General features: G+C 35.0%; 1 protein-coding gene across 28 annotated transcripts in view; it reads left to right on the forward strand.

The window, feature by feature from the left end:
- The window catches only part of CNKSR2 (connector enhancer of kinase suppressor of Ras 2), a 300281-nt gene that overhangs the window by 267685 nt on the left and 9568 nt on the right, over nucleotides 1-23028 (forward strand). For 16 of the 28 annotated variants that reach the window (XM_056793338.1, XM_007493430.3, XM_056793333.1 and 13 more), the window contains one exon: nucleotides 20173-20369. In XM_056793338.1, the coding sequence (XP_056649316.1) occupies nucleotides 20173-20369 (197 nt within the window). Of the gene's footprint in view, nucleotides 1-11647; nucleotides 12861-20172; nucleotides 20370-23028 lie in introns of those variants that run through there. The other 12 variants (XM_056793349.1, XM_056793344.1, XM_056793345.1 and 9 more) reach the window with 1 other exon arrangement.

Below are 23028 nucleotides of genomic sequence, written 5' to 3' on the forward strand. Positions count from 1 at the left end.
AACACCCATTAATCCAAAAACAATGCTAGCAAAGGCTATGGCCTTTCATTGTCTCTTTTAAAATATTAGATCTTCTTAATTCTAGAGAAACACAAAATTAGAAATACAGAATAATACAATTAATTCTTATTTCCTGGTTTTTCATATTTAGCTTGAGATTTAAATTAACTTCATTGGATTTCGCAGTTTATCTCCTTTCTAGCTGATTACCAGAGTAACACTAGAAGTGAATTGAAGTCTTTGTGACTTTGTAACACCAACCCCCTTAACTGTCAAGCCCTTACCTCCTTTCTTCCTTGGAACCAATACATGGTATTGATTCTAAGACAGAAAGTCTTATAAATAAAATTAGTCTTATATTGTTATTTTTAAAAGTCTTATAAATAAAAGAGCCTATAGTCAGGACAGGGAGATTATAACCTGGGATCTCTCATAGTCCCAGAGCACTGGGGTATCTATTAAAATACAAAGAAGTAAGTGATTAAATAGTAAGTAAGGAGGGGAGGGAAGAAGACAGACTGATTATTTAAAAGCTCAGAAATTTGGAAAAGGTTTCAACTACCAGAGTTTAGGATGGCTACAGAGTGGAGGATTTTAGTTCATTTGATTTGATTGTCCTTTTATAAAATCACTTTCCATAGTCTTGAAGTAAGGAGTAGCTCTGGGCAAGAGGCAAATCCAGTCATAGTCAAGTCATCAACTACCTTCAACATGTCACTTCCTTTAAATAAATTTACCTCCCATGACAAAATGAACAGGGTTCCATGGGGATAAAGGTGGGGTTTTCATGACATTGCTTGGTATCTCTATTTGTTTCCTACCTAGTTTATTACCAGAGTTCATTTTTAATAGCATAATTATATGATAGCATTCATACTAAAAGTATTTGATGTATCTGTTCTCATCAAAGAGGATGCACACTCTCCAGTAATACAGATTTCTGCCCATTTATGCTATCTTGTTCTGGATAACTCTTGTTCATGCTGTAAAAGCTCAATAGAGAAGAAGGGAAATTTAGTTAGACTCCAATAGAGCCTGAATATAGTCTAAGAACTATCTATCTCCACTGAGAAAGGTAACATTACCCATGAAAGGAAGCGCAGACCTCAAGCAAATAAGAAGAGCACATTTACACTTTGAAATGTTGAATTCTAAATATATTCTAAGCAAGCCAACTCAAGACAACTGGGGTTAAAGTGAGAAAATGAATGTGTTTGCAGCTTCAAAATGAAACTAACTCTACAATTATAATTGTATTTTTGTTTTGGTTGGTAGCAGAAAGTTCACAATCCATTCGTGTATTTGAGCTACAAATTAAACTATAAAACATGAGGGACCTCTTTAAACATTTGAATTTTGTAAGAGAAACCTTTGCCCGAATAAAATCTCTATACAATCCAGATTTTTCTAATTACTCTGGTACAACAAAATTGAAAATGTGATACCAAATTTCAAATGCAGGTAAATCAATGTCTTTTCCAAAATTTATATGCTTATTTTCATTTTTTCCATAAGAATTGTGATGAGCCATTCCTAAGTAGTTAGTTAAAACTTTTTTTTAAGATTAGAAATACAAACTTGTTATTCTCAAAAATAAACCAAAACCTCCTTAAAAGACAAATCTTTTCTAAAAAATATTGCTTTTCCATATAATTTTTCCATCCCAAGTACATGATTAATTGCAAAACCAATAACCAATTGGTACAAAATGACTTACAGAAAATGGCTTTTGAACACTTTCTAGAATGTCAGATCTTAGAAAATATTTTTTAGTTTTATGGCTAATGGATCTGTAGTCTTTTTTTAAAAAATCATTTATTTTTCCATAAGCATAATTTGAGTGATTTAACTAAATTTCAGCTAGGTTCATAACTCAGTGTTTTTACCTTGCCCTTTATTTGTTGTTCTCCTTCCTTAGTGTCATATATATCTGAACCATAGGAATTTAAAATTAAATCTGAAGAAAGAAAAATTACTTTTTCTTTGTATGTTCCTTGCTTCCAAACTGGAGACTTCTATAATGGGCTTAAAAAATAATCATGTGTATAGATCGAAAATAAAATTGCAGTGATGTTTCATTGATTCAGATAAAAACTCTGTTTCATGGCAGAGATAATGTGACCGAAAGGAATCTTAGAGATAATCTTTTCCAGTCCCCTTAATTTACAGATGAGGAACTCTAGGCCCAGAGAGCTAAAGTGATGTTTCCAAGGTCATAGGGATGCTTCTCAGGAAAGCTGGGACTAGAACACAAATCCTCTGACCCGTGGTTCAGTACCGATTATATTACATAGTGAAGAGGAGGAAAAAAAGAATGTGGTAAGCCTGGTCCCCCAAGTGTTGACATACTTCAGTCTTTCCAAAATGTTATTTGGATTTGCATCCTATCTTCCCTTAGTGTTTACTTCTCCGTTCAATGAGAAAGATATTTTAAGTTGTCCCCATTGCTAAGAAAAGCACTCACATTTGGGCAGTCTACCAAAAGTAGGTTCCTTTACACAGTTGCCAGAGCTGTTAATGAGCAAATGATTCCAAATGTCAGACGGGTATGTCAAGGAGCTTGGAAACAAGGCATTAACATTTAGAAGCTATTGAAGGGAGAAAATCTATATTGCAATTATATCTCATATTGCGAACTCAGAAAGAAAAGTAAACAAGAAAAGTTAATTTCAAGCCACTACAATCCAAAGCAATGTTACTGCGTGAGGTGGGAAATTATGACCTTAAACCTTCAGTATTACAATTGCTTCTTCTTCCCTCCCACACACACCATCTTTCCACCCACACTGCGAAGGATTTAGTATTTCTCAGTTTTTGCAAATTGACAATTCTCTTTCCTCCCACTCAGTTGTGCTGAGGACAGAACATTCTGCAGGGGCTGCTGTCTGATACAAAGCATCCCACAGGTAGACCACACTAAAACTAAAGTGCCCGACCTTTAGAGATACATTATATTATAGTGTAAAAGTAAGAACAGGAGAAAAGGAGCTTATATCACAGCTAAATCATCGGACATGTAGTATGCCCATATGCTACGTCATAGCATTGCTACCCTGCACCATTTCAAAGTTCAAAGGAATCTCAGCAGTCACTCTAATCACACCTGAAAGAGAATCCCTTCTAGGACATACCTAGGAAAAGGGTCATGTAGACCAGAAATGTCAAGCATGTACCTACAACATTCCTGAGTACCATACAAACTAGATTAAAATATAATTGGGAAATGTTTAACAAGATAAATAAAAGTACAAGAAAATATAGATAGTGTTACATTTTAGAGCAGCTAGGTGGCACAGTGGGTAGAAGGCTAGACCTGAGATCAGGAAAATTCTACTCCCTGTGTTCTAATTTGGTCTCAGATACTTAACCCTGTTTGCTTCAGTTTTCTCATCTGTAAAATGAATTGAAGAAGGAAATGACAAGCCACTCCAGTATCATTGCCAAGAAAACTCCAAATGGGGTCTGAAAAAGAATCAGACACAAATGAATAACAGCAATGATTATATTTTAAAACTAAGTCCCAAGGGGACAACTAGGAGGCTTGGTGGATTGAAAGCCAGGCTCGGAGACAAAAGATTCTAGGTTTAAATCTGGCCTCAGACACTTCCTAGCTGGGAAAATCACTCAACTCTGATTGTCTAGTCCTTGCTACTTTTCTGTCTTAGCACTGATACTAAGATAGGAGTTAGGGTTTAAAAAAAGATACTTTACAAAGCAACTGGAAAATAAAGGTCAAGTCCTCATAGTGTACAGAGGAAGCTCAACTTTCTGGGGGGGAAGGATTTGATCCTACTTCTATAACTATGTGATCATATATCATGCAGAGGCCTTCCAAACTTAGGGTATGCACAGGTGTTGTGATTGTTGTTCTCTGCTTTTTTGTTGTTGTTGAATCTTTTTAGACATGTCCGTCTCTTTGTGACCCCCATTTTGGAGTTTTCTTGGCAGAGAAACTGGAGCAGTTTGCTAATTTCTTCTCTAGCACATTTGGCACATGATGAAACTGAGGTAAACAGGGTTAAATGGCTAGCCTAGGGTCCCACAGCTGGTAAGTATCTGAGTTTGGATTTGAACTCATGAGCATAAGTCTTCTTGATTCCAAGCCCAGTGTTCTATCCACTAGACCACCTAGCTCCCCTGTTATTTACTTACTGTAGGCAAAGAAAAGGTTTTTAATTGGCTTCTGAGCCAGATCTGAGAGTTCATTCAAAAAAAAAAGACACAACAGGCCAAATCATGCCTCATTTTTCCTGGTTGCAATCAAGGGGAGAAAGTGCTAAAAGCTTCAGATACATGGAGGGGGGGTAGGCAGCTAGCAACTGAAGAGCAGATGGGGAGGATTCATGTAGAAGTTGGTTCCTGAGCTGAGCCTTAAATGAAGAGGCAGATACAAAAAGGGAGCACATTCCTTCCTGTGGAAGACAGTAGGAGGGAACCAAGTTAAGAGAAAGAATGATAAGGTCCACAGTCTGGTCTAGACTTTAGACCGTAGTTCATGAATGTATAATTTGTATAATGTATAATTAAGTTTTAAAAAGAAAAGTTGGGGTGAGTTATGAAGGGTTTTATATGCCAGAAGAGTTATTTTTATCATAGAAGAAATAGGGAGTTACTTGAGTTTGTTGAATAGGGGAATGATATGGTCAGACCTGTTAATTTTAGGAAAGTCATTTTGTTGGCAATGTGGAGGTTGGATTGGGGTAGAGAGGCAGGAGATCTCTGATTAGGGGGCTTTATAACAAACAGTTCACTTGATAGACCAGGTCCTGAGCTGGTGTGGTGGCTGGATGAGAGAAGAGAAGAGATGTGATTTGATTCTTCATAAATATATTTGTATTTTGCAAAGGATCTCAAAACCCAAGTCTTGATAGATATCTTCAGCATTTGCCTGGGAGCATGAATAATTATATTCAATAGCACCTACCTCATAGGGTTGTGAGGACCAAATGTGTTAATATTTGTAAAGCACTTACTTATTCACTGTGGCTTATCACTTGCAATATGTAGCATATACATGCTTATTCCCTTCCCTTTCTTTATTAAGTGGAATTTTGCATTTATCTCCATTAAAACGAAGACATGCTGCAACTGAAAAAATATGATCACTTCATGGTGTGACTGTAGCATGCTTTCTTCTTGACTTTAGTTCTTCATGTTGAAATGCTATAATTTAAATGATCAGATATTGTTAAGTGGATAACGAAGCCAAAGTGCCCATTCAGTTGCCCTAGATTGGACCTGAAATGTAATTGCTGTAAACCATTTAGAATTCTTCACATTTGAAGAAGCTACCACCCTTTCAATTCTGTGATTCGAGCACAATAATAGGTACTTACTACCCACTTGTCTACTATATGCATGTATATTATGTATAAAACATATATACATATTTATGTGCATATGTGTATATATATATAAGTAACATGTGTTTATATAAGTTACATATATATATACTACTTGAATTCAAAAGGGGAAACTCATAACCCACATTAATTAGAGAACTCAATTTCACAATACTTTTGAATCTCTAATCATTTAAGAGTATACACCCTCATATACTCTGAAATACTTACATAAATAATTCTTTTATTGTTGTTCAGTTGTTTTCAGTCATATCAGACTCTCTTTGACTCCTTTTGAGGTTTTCTTGGCCAGAGATACTGGAATGGTTTGCTATTTCTTTTTCTGATTTGTTTAACAGATGAAGACAACTGAGGCAAAAGGGGTTGGGAGACTTGTCCAAGATCACTAGCTAGTGAATGTGTGAAGCCAAATATGAACTCATGAAGATGAGTCTTTCTGATTCCAGGCCCAGTACTCTATCCACTCCTCCACCTAACTGCCCCAAAACAATTCTAATTCTCAGTAGTTACAATGCTAGTGGATCACTATACTTGAAATTAGAATACTGCTATTCAGGTCCTAACTCCTCTACTACATAACCTTGGCAAAGTCACTTCAACTCTTTGGGCCTCAGTTTCTTCACCTTATATTATGTTTTAGACCATATGACCTGTAAAGGCCCCTTTCTTCTCCAAATCCTTAAGGTCCCAGTGATACAGTGCTAGACCTGGAGTCAGGAAGACCTGAATTCAAATCTAGCTACAGACATTTACTAGCTATGAAACTTGGAACACTTAATCCCTCTGTTTCCACATGTGTAAAACTTGGAAAATAATAGTACCTTTGTCTCAGGATAGTTGTGAGCATTGAGATAATATTTATAAAAAATTTTACAAGCCTTAAAGCATTATGTAAATGCAGGCATCATCATCATCATTATTATTGACTCTGACAATCTATAAATCTAAAATTCCAAGAATATTTTTTTTAGTTTTGTGCTACTTATAAAATCATGAAATGTTAAAGCTGGAAGAGATTTTAAAGGTCATTTAATCCAACCCTTGTTTTTTTATAAATGTAAAAACTAGCCTAGGCAGATTAAGTACTTACCCAAGGTCACAGAAATAAAATAGAAATGATAACTCACTGTTGTATACTGCTTTATTTATATACAGTATTCTTTGAAGATGTCGTATTAATCATTAGATCCTCACACAACAGCACTGTCAGAGGGTGGTACAAGTAAGATTGCTGTATTTTATTAATGACAGTGAGGCTCAGAGGGGTCATGTATTGCCCAAAGTCACAAATATCCCTATGTCCCGATCCATTAATCTTGTCATGATACCTTGCTGCTTCTGGATCTACCAAGATATATGCTGGCCCAATCAGCTGGAGACAATACCTTTTAAACAGCCTTTTAAAATTAAAAGTAAAGCTCAAGTACCACTAGAAAAAAAAAGAAACATTCCACGAAAGGCTACTTTTTAGCAAGTCTGTGTTGCTACTAACTATCTATCTATCTAGATATCTATCTATCTATCTATATCTGTCTAGATATCTAGATAACTAGATATCTATCATATCTATCTATATCTGTCTAGATATCTAGATAACTAGATATCTATCATATCTATCTATCTATCCACCCATCCATCTATATCTATCCTCCTATTTATCTTTCTATGTATTTATCTATATGTATATCTATATCTATCTATCTATACGTATATATCTACTTTTCTATCTCTGTTTTTCTATCTGTCTCTATCCATCTATCTCTACTGATATAGATATATAGTATGGGTATATATGTCATATGTCTCTGCATGTATGTACTTCATATACCTATAATGGCTTATATATATATATACAAATATTGTATGACATGTCATAAGTACAAATATGCATGTATGTATTTATACATACTTAGAAATTACTCCTTTGTAAATAAATTTAATTCTTAGATAAGCTGTCTCAGTTCTAGACATGATGCTGACAGATTTAGGATGGACTAAGATATTTTATTTCTAGAAGCTGATTTAGATATTTAGAAGTTCTATCAGAAAACATTTGTTGTTCAGTTTTTTAGTCATGTCTGACTCTGTGATCCCATTTAGGGTTTTCTTAGCAAAGATACTGGAGTATTTTGCCATTTCCTTTTCCAGCTCATTTGACCGATGAGGAACCAGAGGTTAACCAGGGTTAAGTGACTTGCCCAGGATCAAAGTACTAGTAAGATCCAATAAGAGCCTAGGCCAGATTTGAATTCAGGAAGATGAGTCTTTTTGACTAAAAGACATACACTACTCTATCCTTTGTGCCACTAGCTGTCCAATATATAAATATATGAGTTTATTAAAAATTATTATTTTTAGCCTTGGACTTCATTCTCTGAGTCTTCTACTGCACTCCTGCTGAGCTCAAGCAATGTTTATAGAACAATACAGGGGTGTGCTGGGAAATGTTTACCAAACAGACTAGGGGAGGTGAGGTATACACACACTTCTAATTTAACCAGCATTATTAACACTTTCTTAAATGTGGAAAATTAACAAAACAATAAATCAAGCTCTAATTTGTAGTCATTATTATTTCTGACATCTAAGTGCTTACACTGAACATTTAATAATGGGCTCTCCTGACTCTGTACAAGTTTGCTCCAGCATACCCCTGGATTTCTTTTCCCTTGTTCTCCCCTTACTTGTACTGAACCTGAATAATCTTACCTCTCTCAAAACAATGGGTTGAAAGAGTTAGTAAGTGACTCTCCTGTTAATTACTGCTCCCTCTTGCCAGGCACATGCAGAAATCTTTTGACCACTTCTTCAAGGTGTTTTCCACTATTACCTGCTGTTCCTCTACATCTCTTTAGTATTCACTCCCATACTATCTCTGGCTGATGTTTCTGATGTATATTTGCTGCCTCCTCATTTCATTGCCCATCTCTTATAAATTTGTACAAATAGATTTTCTAAGCACTTCCCCCAACCCAAAGCTTTTCCTGTATATTCAAAGCTGTTTTTCCCCTAGACCTCAGGATCTATCCTTGGGGATGTATTCATTATTATTAAACTATTTGCAGACCTAATAGCCATTTTTATGGGTATTTAAATGATGGTTCATTGCTTGGTAGCCTTTAATGAAAAGGGGGGGGGGGTGTTATGTAATAACAAACAAAAATAGAAGGAAACTGGCTTTCTAATATCGTACATGGACTCAGCTTCTGGTTTCTCAGAAAACTTGCATTTGGAAATGGCGCCGCTTTGTGCTATGTCTTTCTACATATAACTACTAGTAATGGATAAACATGCCTTAGAATATTATTAATCTGGCTCCAGATGTTTGTTGTTTTTAAAGCATATCAAATATAAATAACTTTTACCAGGAATGCAATGATCAATTTATCTTTGGGTTGTCATTCTTATATTATTGATATTTCAAAATCTGGTTGCTTGAGAGGTTTGAAAAGTATGACTTTTTATTTTACATAATGTGTATGATATACCATTATTTTACATTAAGGGTCATTAATACACTGGTGGAAGGGGGATAATCAATCAAGGGACACATAAGTTATTTTATTAGAATAGAGAACCCCTTCCACTTTAGCCTATAGATTTAAATAGATTTAAAGCTGAAAGAGTCCTTAGTCATCTGACCCAGCCTCTGTATTTTACAAATAGGGAAACTGAAGCCTAGAAATCTTATACAACTTGCCCAAGGTCAGTCACATGAGGAATAATTGACTAAGCCAAGATTATCAGCTCCCAACCTCTGGCTCCAAGTTCAGCACTCCTTCCACAAGAGTCTCAAAGTTAGCAAATGTTAGAGGCCAGCTCTTCTTGGCTCAAAAATCTACAGCCTACTTATTCTCTCAAGCTGCTTTTATACATGTAACTTGGGTTTTTAAGAGAAATATAGAATGTTCAATTCAGCCTTCTTTAAGTTAACATCAGGCAATATAAATCTCCAACAAACAACACAGAGAATAAAAAGTATGTTATATGTCATCTAGAGAGCAACTGGCATGGAAGAAAAGAAAGAAAGAGGAAGAATAGAACCTAAAAAGAGAAAGTAGGCAATAATTGAAAGGAAAACCAATAGATACACCCAAGTTGAAGCAAAGTGAGATTTACAAAGAAAACCCCAAAAGAAACAGTAAGATCATGGAGACCCTCAAATAGTAAGCCATATAGAAATAAATAGAGAGGTGAAAATTTTAAAGTAACTGACATGAAAGTTTAGAATACTGATAATGTAGATGAACTATATCTAAAGATAAAATGTCACCTTTTGTGACACAGACCCATTCACACAAATTGTTTTACTCAGTAAGACTGCAAGTTGGCTTACATACAAACTCAACAATGTTGTTTTCTGTAGAAACAGTGCTATAAATTGAAGTTTGGCACAATGAAAGTCATTGATCATCTATTTTGGACATATTTATCATTTCAACTGACTATTATAGGCCATCCAAGGAAAAGTAGCCACCATTTTTAATACTGTTTCTTTGGAAAAAAAATAAGTTCTAAATTCCAAAAATCTGACTTACAAACTTTTGGACACTTATTTCTAAATGAGAAACTGTTTATGCTTGGGATTAGCCAAATTATTATAAAAATTCTACCTGGCATAGATACTACTATTCTTTATGTTTTGCAACATGCTTAACAAATATCATTAACTCATTGAACCTGTGAAAAAAAGGTAAAGGTATGTGTTATACTATCCATTTTAAAAGATAAGGAAGGGACAGCTAGAGTTCCAAGCCCAGAGTTAAAGAGGAAATGGTTTTAAATCTGACCTCAGACACTTCCCAAATGTATAACTGCAAGCAAATCTCATCATTCCAAATGCCTAGCCCTTGACAATCTTCTGTCTTAGAAGTAATTACTTAGATAGGAGTTAAGGGTTAAAAAAAAAAAGATAAGAGAGGCTAAATTACTTGGCCAGAATCTCATAGTGCATCAGAATTTGAACCAAGGGCTTCCTTTTCTAGTTAAACTTCTATTATTTGCTTATATAAATTTCAGTACCAGTTAAATAGTTGTTAAAGAGAATATATACTTTTATAATATAAATAAATGAAATCTTTTCTTTTGTCTAATTTAACCCAAATTTAAAATTCTTGGTATACCATCTCAATTCTGAAAAAAAAAATGAAGCTAGAACTTTATATCACTTAATAGTCTTTTCCCCAAATAAAACAAAGAATATGTGGTCAAAAATTAATCCTTCTGACTTCTGACTTATACTTCTTCCTATTTTCTAGGCACTTGGTCATACTGAAAATATTTCTTTTCCCATTTCTGAAAAGAGGTTGTAAAAAGACTTTCCATTAGTTCTTTAAGTTTTTATGCTGTTTTATGCCCTAATTATTAATTTCTCCTTAAATGCTCATAGTACTTTCCTGCATCATATGGCTTAATAGGTAATACAGAGTGCTATAGTTTAAATCAATTCTTGCCCGTAAGCTGGATTTCTCAAAAGCCTTAATAGTATAGATTAGAAGGAAAGACCTGCAATATAGTCTTTTATAATTGTCCCCATTTCTTAAATCATTCATGGCAATCATATCTATTTCCATGATACAGATATCCTTGGGGTACTTTGCCTTACCTAATATAATTTCTGATCAAACATGAAGTCACCTTCAGTTATTCTTCCTTCATTGCTGTTGGACTTTCTTTGAAACTTGGACCTATCACCTCTTATTTTGAAGTGATTGACTTTGCTAGTTGGACCAAATGAAGGAGTTTTTCTCTGGTCAACTCTTCCATTATCTCAGCCTTGGGACTAGAAAGTAGACTACCTATGGGTAACACTTCTTAGGTGACTGAAAGCCAAAATGAGCCCAAAAACATTTTCCTAGTGTTCTTAAATTTATGGGGTACAGGCATGATCTCAGAGGAAACAAACACTGTTTAATGTGATTATGGTGAGTGCTCATTTCAAATAATTTTAATACATAAAAAGCTGTATTTCTAAATATATATGTGGGGATTTAACAAATAAAACACAATTATGGAAAGATTTAAATGCCTTGGGTAACTTTTTTTGTATACCCCAGGTAGATGTTTTAAAGAGAAAAATGCTTTTATTAGGCCAAAGTAGACTTGCATGCAGACAGGGAAGAACTTATGGTACTAAAACCCATATATAAGTCTTGCCAAATTTTGCTATTTTCTCTTTTTTCCGTATTGCATGACTCAAATTTCTAATACAATACTAATATGATATGGAAATGATAGCACTCGCAGGTCTTTCATCATATTGTATCACTGCTTTATCATATTAGGCTAATACACTGCGAGAGTTGATAGAACCTCTCCATGCCAAATCGGATCCACTTCTCTTGGCACTGAACCCAATGGACTCACAGATTGATAAGCTAAAGTTTAGAGAATTTAGATCGGAGAGAGTTGACACGGCGCAGACTCAACTTCAACCGCTTGCAAGCAACTTAATGGCCTCCGTTCCGAAAACTTAATAAGTCCTTCTTTGATGTTTCTAACAGAAAACAGACTTGTATAAGTTTAGACTACCAAATGTCTACATTTGGGGCCTCCAGAAAGGGATTATACAGGGGCAGACCAATCTTATGAAGAATACATCTTTTCTACACTGGGACTTAGGCATAAAATCAAAGCCAAGCAAGATGGAGGACAGTAGCTGAAAAACTGCCATCTCTATGGGAGAACAGAAGGGGAAGAGGGTTTTAACAGGGGAAGGGCTCTTGATTGGTGATACTTCTTTTGTTTTCTTCTGGACTCAAGGAAATTAAGAGGGACCAGCTTTGATAATTATAAAATTTTGGCTTTTGTGTGAACTCTTCACTATCCTCTGTCAGACAAAGTGGAAGAATAAAATCCTGTATGTTTTGCATTTCTTAAAAATAACAAACACTTGACTTGTATCATCCTAAATTAAGTGTAATCCACCATGGCAAGATATATACAGCCTTTTCTGCTTAATATGTCTAACATTTTATCATGCTTAATCTGGAGTAACTGAGACTGATTTTTGGATGACAAGGATGAAGATTCCACATGCTGGCCTCTATTGGATCCCTCAGATAAGATCTTCAGTTCCTCCTTCATTTGGAGGACTTGTATGAGAGTGTTGTTGCCTCATAGACAGGCATAAGGTATTATCTATAAAACACTTGGACTCCATAGGGCTGTAATTTTGTTTTTCAGATAGTATTTTGTCTGGATGTCACTCAAGCTATATTCAGATGTTATTATTTACTATTATGTGCTGGGAACTCTGTGGCTCAATATTAGCCTCTATCTCTATAGTGGATGTGGAATTCCTTTTATTAAGTTGGATATAGATATATCATATTAGTTTCAATGCTAATTATTAGATGTTTCATACTGTGTTATGGACAGATAACTTAAAATTGTATTTTGAAATGTTTTTTCTTCCTGTCACCACAGTGTGTGCTATTGAATAATGTTAATATCTGTAAAAATATATATTATATAAAAATAAAAATGTATGACCCATTGGTATCTAATCATTTTAGATAGCATAATAGTATGCCAAATATATTTGATGATAATTTCCTTCCTAAAGAAAAGCAAAATTTCCTTCTTTTTTACAGATTTTATGTTGTGAATAAAATCACATCAACCTGCCTCATAGCTATTGCTGATTTTAATATTCTTTTTTTAATCATTTAAATTTGATGGCTGTTGATGTGGAAATACATAGAAAGTGCCTTTTTTATTAGTATTTAATATCAATGGAATTCAATCACCACATTTAAGCATGCCATAAAACTTCATGATCAAGATAGTCTGGGACTTCTTCTTGATTAAGGAGTAGAATCTCCATATTAATTTCCAAATATAATTATTGATACTTATTTGCAAAACAACACTCCTTCATGGATAATCTACCTATGAGCTAGATGTTCTTTAAATTGATCAAATTTCCCCAATTTTTTAAGTCTTTTGATGCCTGGTGAAAGGAGCATCTGATAGAACATCGGAAGTTTTGCATTTGAAATTATCTTTCTACAGACATTCCTTTACTTGGGACAACACATGAATTCTCTATCAACAAAGATTTAGAAATCAAAAGGGTTCGATATTAAAACTTAGTGAACACATTATATGGTTTTCATTAGACTCCATTACCAGGCAGTAATTAAGTTGCACTAAATTGCAATCTTGAAATTCTTTTCTTCCTTCATTTATCATTCCATTAAAAAAAAACACTCTTGGCATGTCTACTGTGTATCAGACATGGCATAAGACACTATATGTAGAGGCAAGAATCTTAAACCATCTTTTACTACCATTTTGAACAATCTCAATTGATGGTATATTTAATATCCTTTGCCTGGGACCAGAAGGAACTTTCATATTAACATTATATGACAATAGCTTAAAAACTTGAGCTTTACGTCTTCTGGATGTCTTCTTCTTTTCTACATCTATGTTGAGGCATTCTTTATCATTGTGAGGGAGACATCCTACCCTCACAGAATTAGAGTTGTAAAGGATTTTAAATGACATCTAACCCAACTCTAATGTTATTGTTGAGAAAACTAAGTTTTAGAAAGATATAACCAATATCTTCCCCAACGTTACACAGCTAACAACAATGCCAAAACTAAACATAAAGGATTTGGAGCTGAAAAGGCCCTCAGAGGCTATCTAGTCCAACCTCTTCATTTTACAGATGAGAAAATGGAAGCCCTGGTGGTAAGTGATTTGCCCCAAATCCCACAAGTAGTAAGTAGAAGAGCTGGTATTCCAACTCAAATCCTATGACTCCTAATTCAGCCAAAAGACATAGTCCACAATGCTGACTCCCTTACATTATACCACACTAACAAAGATCCCCGAATGCCTGGATCAGCAGTCTTTCACTACTTCCTCTGTTTTTATTTACATTCATTTTCTGTAGCTATGAATCAGTTATTTAACTGCACAAAAGTCTCAATAAACAGTTCATGTTTAATTTGAACATTAGATAGTGATTTTAGAAACATAAATAAGACCCAGTATGTTCTAAACTCACAGTTAGGTGTGTTTTGGATTGGAAGTCAGAGGCCCTGGATTTTTAAATCCTGGCTGTTACTTATTACTTATGCATGCCCTAAGGTGAGCCCCTTAGCACCCATGGACCTCAGTTTACACATCTCTAAAATTAGATAAATTAGAATAAACAATTTCTTAGGTTTCTACTAACTATAAATCTGTGACCATATAAACTTTCTACCACACTCACTAAAGTGCAGGAAAACTCTTTATGTAAAAATGATGTCACTACTTATATCAATAAGCTTTTACACCGGGTGATACCAGTAAGCTGATACCATCATCCAATATGCTGGTGGCATTCATACAAAAATGTCTTGTACTTTGTGAAAGGAAAGGACAAGCATTCCTCATGCAATGTAGAGAGATAACAAACCTGTGAGGCTTTAGAGAAACTGCTGATTAAATACGGATTGAAGGCCTCCCAAATTTTCCTGATGACTAATGCTGTTATATCCAGCATCCTGATCCATGTGTCATTTAACCTTTTCCAACCCCATGTACTTGTAGCAACAGAGCCTTGGAATTTAGCTCAGTTTCTGAAGAAATAATTGTTTCCACAGATACATATGCTATATTTTTAAGGAACACTACCTCCTTCTTTAAATGAAAATCATCTCTTCCTCATGACTAAACAGAAAGAATTCTCAGCCATTGTTTTAGATCCTCAATAATCCAATGAGTTCTTTAAAACATATTTTAATTTTTGCCAAATTGTTCAAATGTTCACAGAAATTATGATTAGATTTCAACTGTCTTGATTGTCCAGATTTCTCTCTACATCCCCCCCACCTCCATCCCACAACCAGCCATCTTTTTCTTTTGCTCCAAAATTGATTTCACCTGGAGACTGTAATTTTCTTTATAAATCTTAATGTGAATTCTCATAGCTCATTTTTCACCTTACTATGGAATCACCATGAGGAGGGGAAGTTCAGATGGAAATGTAGATTCTGGGTTTTTTTCTCTTTCTCTCTTATTAGTTTTCAACAAAGTTAAACAAATGTTGCTCCAGCAAATCAAAGTAAAAAGTGTAATAAATAATCATACAAATAACATAAACTGTTATATGGCTCACTCTGCTCACAAGAGGAGAGAGACAGACAGACAGACAATCAGAGACAGAGAGAAACAGAGACAGAAAGATACAGCAGCAAAGAAAGAATACTATCATTACCCAGTTCACACTTTTATATACAAGAACAGGAACCAATGAAAGATCTCCTCTAATTTGAGAAAAACATGTCAATAAGTAATTTGCTAGAATTCCAACCTACTGTTTAGAATTCCTTTTTATTTAAAACTTCGCTAACCTTTCCCATGAGCTTTTCTTTGCAACTTGCAATATTTAAACTTCATGACCCAACAAAAGAACCTTTTCCAAACTCACCACATTCTTAGATTAGCAGAATAAATGGAATATAAATGAGGCAACAAGTGATAGCCCTGGCTTTTCACCTCTAGCACCTGCTACAGTACATTTGCCACCTGAAAGTGAACTTCCCTAACCAACAAATAAATAATCAGTGACTTAATCTTAAACCCTATTGTCATTGCTGGAAATTTTACAGGAGGGAAGGTACTTTATATGTGTGCTTAAAAAAAAAAAACAATTGAGCCTGCCATTGGCCTGGTTTACACATTTTAACATAAATCAGAATAATATTTTCCACTTGGGGCTTAGATAATCAGGAAAAAAAGTGAGAGATGGTAAAAAATCCACTATACAATAAAGGAATACCTGAAAACAGCATAGTTATGATTTAAATATGCTTATTTGCGATTTCTAACTCTTTTAAAAACACTCAGTGAATGTGCCCAAGAGCTAGTTCTAAGCCAAGATTCTACTAACTGAAATGGCCCATTTAGCATCTGAGTCTCAGTAAAACACACCTCACCAGGTTATTTTATCAGCTCTAACCTGGCCCTAGTGCCAACTAATGGGTTTAAGAGAAGAAAAAAGGGGATTTTTAAGAGAAAGAAGCCAGAAGAGGAGAAATGAGAAGAAGGAAAAAAGGAAGAGGAAAATAAAGATGTTCCAGTATTTGTTGTTGCAACGTTAGCAGAACTTGGCTTAACTGGTATCCATCCAACAAAGAGCAAAGGAACTAATTTTAAATAATGGAAAATAAAGGTCTGTTATGTTTTGAATGTTGACTTGATGTTGTGTTTCAGTTGTTGAATGCAGTAGATAAGATCATATTGTGACTCTGGATTCTCTTTCAAATATAAGAGAAATCTATCCTTTGTCCAGTCCAGCATTGTGAAGGCTAGCTAGTAGGTTGCATTTTATTGTAGCCTGGCAATATAATCCATCTTGCTTGCTCCGTTCCAGCACTCCTGTTTTGTGTTGTATTGTGTGTATAGGAGGTATGTTTGTGTGTGTGTGTGTGTGTGTAAGCGTGTGTGTATGCTGGAGAAGGGGACATTAATAATCACTGATAGGAATGATATTACTGTGTTATTACCACTTTGTAAAGTGTGTTCATGTCCTGTCTACTGAAATGCCCTGTTAGAATGTGCTAACAAGAGAAAAGTTAATACAAAACTCATTGAATGATGCTCTCGTCTAGTTGCAGTCTTTTTTTCTTTGAAAAGAAAGAGAAAAAGACAATTTAGTTTGTTTTGTTATTTGTGACAGAATTGCTACAGAGAACCATTAATGCATGTCAAATTATATTAACAATGTATAAAATGCAGAATCAGTCCTAATAGTCTTCATTATTTAGAGAACTGGAAAAGCAGTCTAGGTTAAAATGTTTTAAGACAAAATAGAGACTCATTGACATTGTTAGGTAATATAAATCAGAACTCAAAGGAACTTTTTTAAAAAATTACACCACAAAAATACTCCAGCCTTCTTTAAATCCTAAAACTATAATCTGAATCATTCTCCACTTCACCTCTTTTCTTGAGCTGAAAAGTTAATAATAGAGCATACCACCCTAAGCCTTAACCACTATAATTCACATCTGGTGAACCTCTCTCTTGTGTCTAACTCCACAAATCAGGGATAAAATTTTATTTGCTCAGTTTTCTTAGCTTAAGCTGTAGTCCTGGCGGGAGTCAAGAGTCTTGGGTGATGCAATAATTTTAGGGTTCTTTCCCAGACTATGATTTTACAAAATGGTATCATACCTCTTCTCCATCCTTTCACCTTTGTGAAGTTATTCCTAAAAGTCTACCCCAGCTTCTAGGACTTCATTCTTACGTCCTTATCTACCTTATGATGGGTATTCCTTCCTCCAGTCCATTCTCCACAGTGAAACCACTGCCATCTTGTTAGTGTTTGAGGTTTCCTGTCTTTCAAGGCATCCTATTCATTCATCTATTCCATGGAATTAAAAGATATTGAATTGAGAGAGGATTAAAAGAATGAGGATGATAATAAGGATTTATAACTTCATGTCTGAAGCCAGTGTTAGAAATTAGAACTAGGCCAGCATTTAAAAAGTGAATATTCACTTTTAGTGAAAACTGTAAGCATGTTGTGCCTGTGTGTGTGTAGGGGGTGAACCAAAATGATTTCTATCATTTTGATGAGAATACCTCTCCCCACTCCCCCCCAACCATGGAGTTTTCCATATTCTATGGGAAACTTCCCTGATTGAGCCCCCTTACATTTATTTTATTTTCTTTCAGGTGCAGACCTGTGATTCCATCAATGCAAGAAACTCCCTCCACCAGTGCAGATCAGGAACTCATCTCTAATTAATCTGAGAGTTGCCTGGGGGCACTGAAATATTAAGTGACTTACCCAGTAATCACATAGCCAGTATGTGCAAAGGCAGGATTTGAACCCAGTATTTCTGACTCAAAGGCAGACCCTTTGACCATTGTGTGGTGCTGCCTCTTGGGTGCTTAATAAATGTCAGAAAATAACATCCAGCTTCTATTTGGTGATACTAGTGCAATGTGCTGATAACCTCAAGAAATTTCCTAATGTAACTCTGAGTGTAAAATCACACTTGTAGAATGTATTGCCTTTAGTGAAATAGTTGAAGATGAAATTCATGTGAAGCTCTTTAATTCTGAAAGAGAGCCATCCTTTTAAGCTAAGACAATATAAATATGATTTTCATCATATGGTATCTTGGCATGTAGGATACATACTAATTTCTCCTAGTCTTCATTCTGATGGCTTCTCCATTAAAATGTACTACCAAATGTCAAATTCAAACAAATACTGTAACAGTTTAGAAACATTCCTAAAGGAATAGAGGTCCTACTGAAGCAATCACAAGTGGCATTGCTAGACAGTAAGTAAACTGTCAGCACATTAGGTACAAAGATCCAGATAAAAGAAGAATACAGAAAACACCGAATTCTGCTTTTGCAGACCAAGAGGACTAGGATTCTCCAGGGAAAATAACAATGAGAAGTTTTTAAGACTTGATATCATCTCACTACCACTCTCTACTCCTAGATAGAAGGTGTGTGTGTGTGTGTGTGTGTTTGTGAGAGAGAGAGAGAGAGAGAGAGAGAGAGAGAGAGAGAGAGAGAGAGAGGAAGGGAGAGAGAGAGAGGGTGTATGTGTGAGTAAATGTTTCTTATAACAGAGAAAAGTCCCATAGACTCCTGGAAGATCTTAGTAAAAGAGAAAACTGAGAAATAGATTGGAAGAGACTTCACTGCATCAAACTCTAAAGTAGGAAAGAAGAAAGGAAGGAAGGAAGGAAGGAAGGAAGGAAGGAAGGAAGGAAGGAAAGAAGGAAGGAAGGAAGAAATCTATTACTTAAAATCTTTCCCTATAAAAGTTTTCTTCCTCTTAGCATTCTAATTTAAAGTACCTTCTTACTAATTTCCATTTTGTTTTTTCTTTCAACATGAAGCCATTTGTTGTCATATTTTGTGATGATTTTAATATTTATTATGAGAATAACATGAAATTTTATAATTTTACTTGCTGTATTCTTAGAAGATTTATAATAAAGAAAAGGTACTTTCACAAGTACCTGCACTAACTACTGTGAATTCTAGAGAAAGACATTCTTGAGGAAAACATCAAATGTCTTATTGAAAAAACAACCAACCTAGAAAACAGGTCTAGGAAAGACAATCTGAGAATTATTGGATTACCTGAAAGCCATGATGGAGAAAGACAATCTTCACTCAGAAACTTCTTTAGCCAGCACATTTAATCTCATAATTTATCTTCATAATGACTCATAGCACTTTGAGATGTTTAAGTACATTCTGAATCATCAAAAGATGATTACTTTTTACATTATATTGTACTTGAAGTCTTTGAGAATTTTCATCAAATATGTACAAACCAAAACTCTCCTTTGAGAGGAAGAATGAGGTGGCAGAAAGAGTGCTAGACTAGGAGTCCAAGAACCTGGGTTATATCCTAGCTCTTCTGGTGACTCTCTAAGTGACTGGGCAGTCATTTAAAATTCCTAGGCTATAATTTCCTTTATCTTTTAGCTAGGAAGAGTGAAACAAGACTTCTGAAGTTCAGATATAAATCTCTGATACCAATCAGAATATTTGATCAATCAGGACATTTCCCTCCTGGTAATGAAACTTTTCCCATAATATTCTTTTATCTCCTTTAGCTAGCTTTTTAACAGTTTTTTAAATTGTATTAACGTGGTTTCTATCTAGTTTATTATTCTAGTTTTCAGATTTAGGCAGAAATGATTCATCTTGCTTTTAAAAGTAAACAAACACTGAAACAGAATTTGGCTTGAGTTGATGTGTCAAATAATGGCTGATGTTCTCTTCTTTTTGTTTTGTTTTGTTTTGTTTTGGGACATTGCAGATGAAATAGGAGAAGAAAGCCTAGCAGACTCATTGCAAGATTTATACAAGGCACTGGAGAGAGCCAGTCTATCACCTCTAGGAGAACACCGAATTTCAACCAAGCTGGAATACAAGAAATCTTTCATTAAAAGGTGTAGTGATCCAGTAGTGAATGAAAAACTGCATAGGCTGCGAATTCTAAAAAGCACTTTAAAGGTAGGATGTGCAAGCAGAAGGAAAAAAATCCTATTTCAAAAGTTCATTCTTCATCTAAACATAAATTATTATTATATGGTGTAAAAATTCAAAATCATATATTTTCATTTTTTGACTTTGACTTGTTTTCAGGGCCTGAGAAACCACTGTGAAAGAGTGGAAAAGGCAAAGCATGGTCCTGCTATTGTTTTCTTAGTATAATAACTGTATTAGGAGGGGAAATATCACCCAAAATGTTCATTAAAATCTCAGATTTCAAATCTTTTGTGGCTTAGCTCTATATGAAAAACAGGAATTAATTTTAATATTTGCAGAAAATTCAAAGCCTGATTTTTCTAAGTGTTTTAATTCCCTACAATAAATATTATAAGCTTTAATTATCAGAGTGAGCTGTTTAAAGAATAAGAATACAAATAGTTTACTTTATATAGTGCTTTAAGGTTTGCAAAATGCTTTATAAATATTATTTTATTTGATCATCACAACAACCCAGAGAGGTAGGTGCTATTTTTGTTCCCTGTTTGCATAGGAGGGAACTGCAGACAGGGGTTAAGTGACTTGCCTGGGGTCACACAGAAAGTGTAAAAGGACAAATTTGGGCTTGAGGTTTTCTGATTTAGGGGCAGCTAGGTGACAGAGTAGATAGAGGGTTAAGCCTGAAGTCAGGAAGACTCATCTCCCCATTTCAGATCTGGCCTTGGACACTTTTAATTAACTCTGTTAACCCGGTTTGCCTCAGGTTCCTGCTTTTTCAAATAAGTTGGAGAAAGAAATGGTAAACCACTCTAGTATCTTTGCCAAGAAAATTCTAAATGAGGTAAAAAAAAAATCAGGCACAACTAAAGAACAATTTAACAATAAAAACTTTCTGACTCTCAGGTTCCCTGCTCTATAAAATGACCCAACTAATCTCCATATAGGGAAAGCCTATATAAAGAGTCTAGAAAGCACAGTCTGTGTTTGGGGGACAAGTCTAGTTTTGCTAGAGTACAAATTACTTGGAAGGAAAGAGGATGAGAAAAAGTAAAAGAGATAATGAATTGTGAAGAGCCGTGAAAGTCAAGTAAAAGTTTATATTTTACTTTAGTTAATTATTTTGAAGAATTTTTTACGTAAAGGAGTGGCATAGCTAGATCTATACATAAAACAAATTAGTCTAGCAGTAATATAAAAGATAGACTGGAGATGTGGAGGCAAGCAGTTGTGGTAGTGATATTACAATAGACCAGATGGATAAGAATAAGGGATAATGAGCAGAGATAGAGATTTGCTTTAGTGATGGTTAGAGATACTTCCTCTCTGGTGTTTTCCACCACTAAAGAGATGAGAGAGAGTGGTGATACTGGATTGTAATATCTGGAGTTAGAACTTTTGGCAAAATGTGCATTAGGTGGCTTCCGTCTTAAGGAAATAAGAAGCTCAGTCATCCATCATAATTATGAGGAATGGAGATGTAGTTGGGGGACTTCAGGCAAAAACAAATTATTTGCAACAGTCATTCTGGAGATTCTGATTAGGAGTCAGTAGCAATCAAGGGAACTGATGCAGAATTGCTTTAATTCTGAGGACCTAGCAAAATAAAGTGTTATTAGATAAAAGCAGCTCATTTTTTTTATTTTCTCTAGCACCACTTATTAGTTTGCATTGTTGTTCAGTCACGTCTGATGCTTCATGACCCCATGCACCATAGCCTACCAATATTGTCCATGGGGTTTTCTTGACAAAGTATCTAAGTTCCAATTCCAGGCCTAATATCCTATCCACTGAGCCACCTAACTGCTTTAACAATAACAGCAGCAGCAGCATTTACTCAAGGATAAGGACTGCATATTATTAGTAGCATGCCAAATGATTCTAAAGTTAATATATCATCAAAATAAATGGCACCCTAAGGAAGGAAAGTGAGAGTAAGAGTTATGGACTAGAACAAGACAAAGATTAGCAGGCCAGATCAAGAGTCAAGAGCAGGTTTAGTCAACCAGTTGAACAGCATTTATTCAGTACCCTCTGTATACTGGGCACTATGCTAAGCTCTGGGGGAAATTTCAGCACCAACTCTCATGGAGCTCCCAGTCTAGTGGGGAAGACAGCATGCAAGCAACTATGTATAAACAAGATAGAGATAAACATATCTTAAATCTTAAACATGGTAAAATATCTTGGGGGTAATCTCAGAGAGAAGGTACTGGATTAGGAGCACTGAAAAAAACCTTCCTTTCACTGGAAAAATTGTGAGACTTTAGCCTCATTTGCTGTTTATGTGTAACGATAGAGTATTCGCTCAAAGCTCAAGATAATTTAAGTGAATGAAAAACAAAGTCCTTTTTTTTGGTGAAGAAAAAAGTCAGAGGCTTTTATCCTGGAAATAACAAGGAGTCACTTGAATTTGTTAATGTGAATGTTAAGATTGAAATCAATACAAAGACAGGTTTTGATTACAGAGTAGGATTTCAAAAATCAAGATCTTCAAAATTTTGAAGGATTTTTGAGAGATGGTAAGGTTTAAGGAGTGGTAAATGGCATATAGCTAACACGCAGTGAAGGTGGTTGTTAATGATATAGCAGAATAAGGGGTTGTATACTCAGGATATGATCATCAATATGACTATTGAAGAAAATGGTCTACATGAAAATGGTAAGAGGGAAGGGGGCGGGGAGA

The sequence above is a fragment of the Monodelphis domestica genome, chromosome 4, assembly GCF_027887165.1.
Source record: "Monodelphis domestica isolate mMonDom1 chromosome 4, mMonDom1.pri, whole genome shotgun sequence".
NCBI lineage: Eukaryota > Metazoa > Chordata > Mammalia > Didelphimorphia > Didelphidae > Monodelphis > Monodelphis domestica.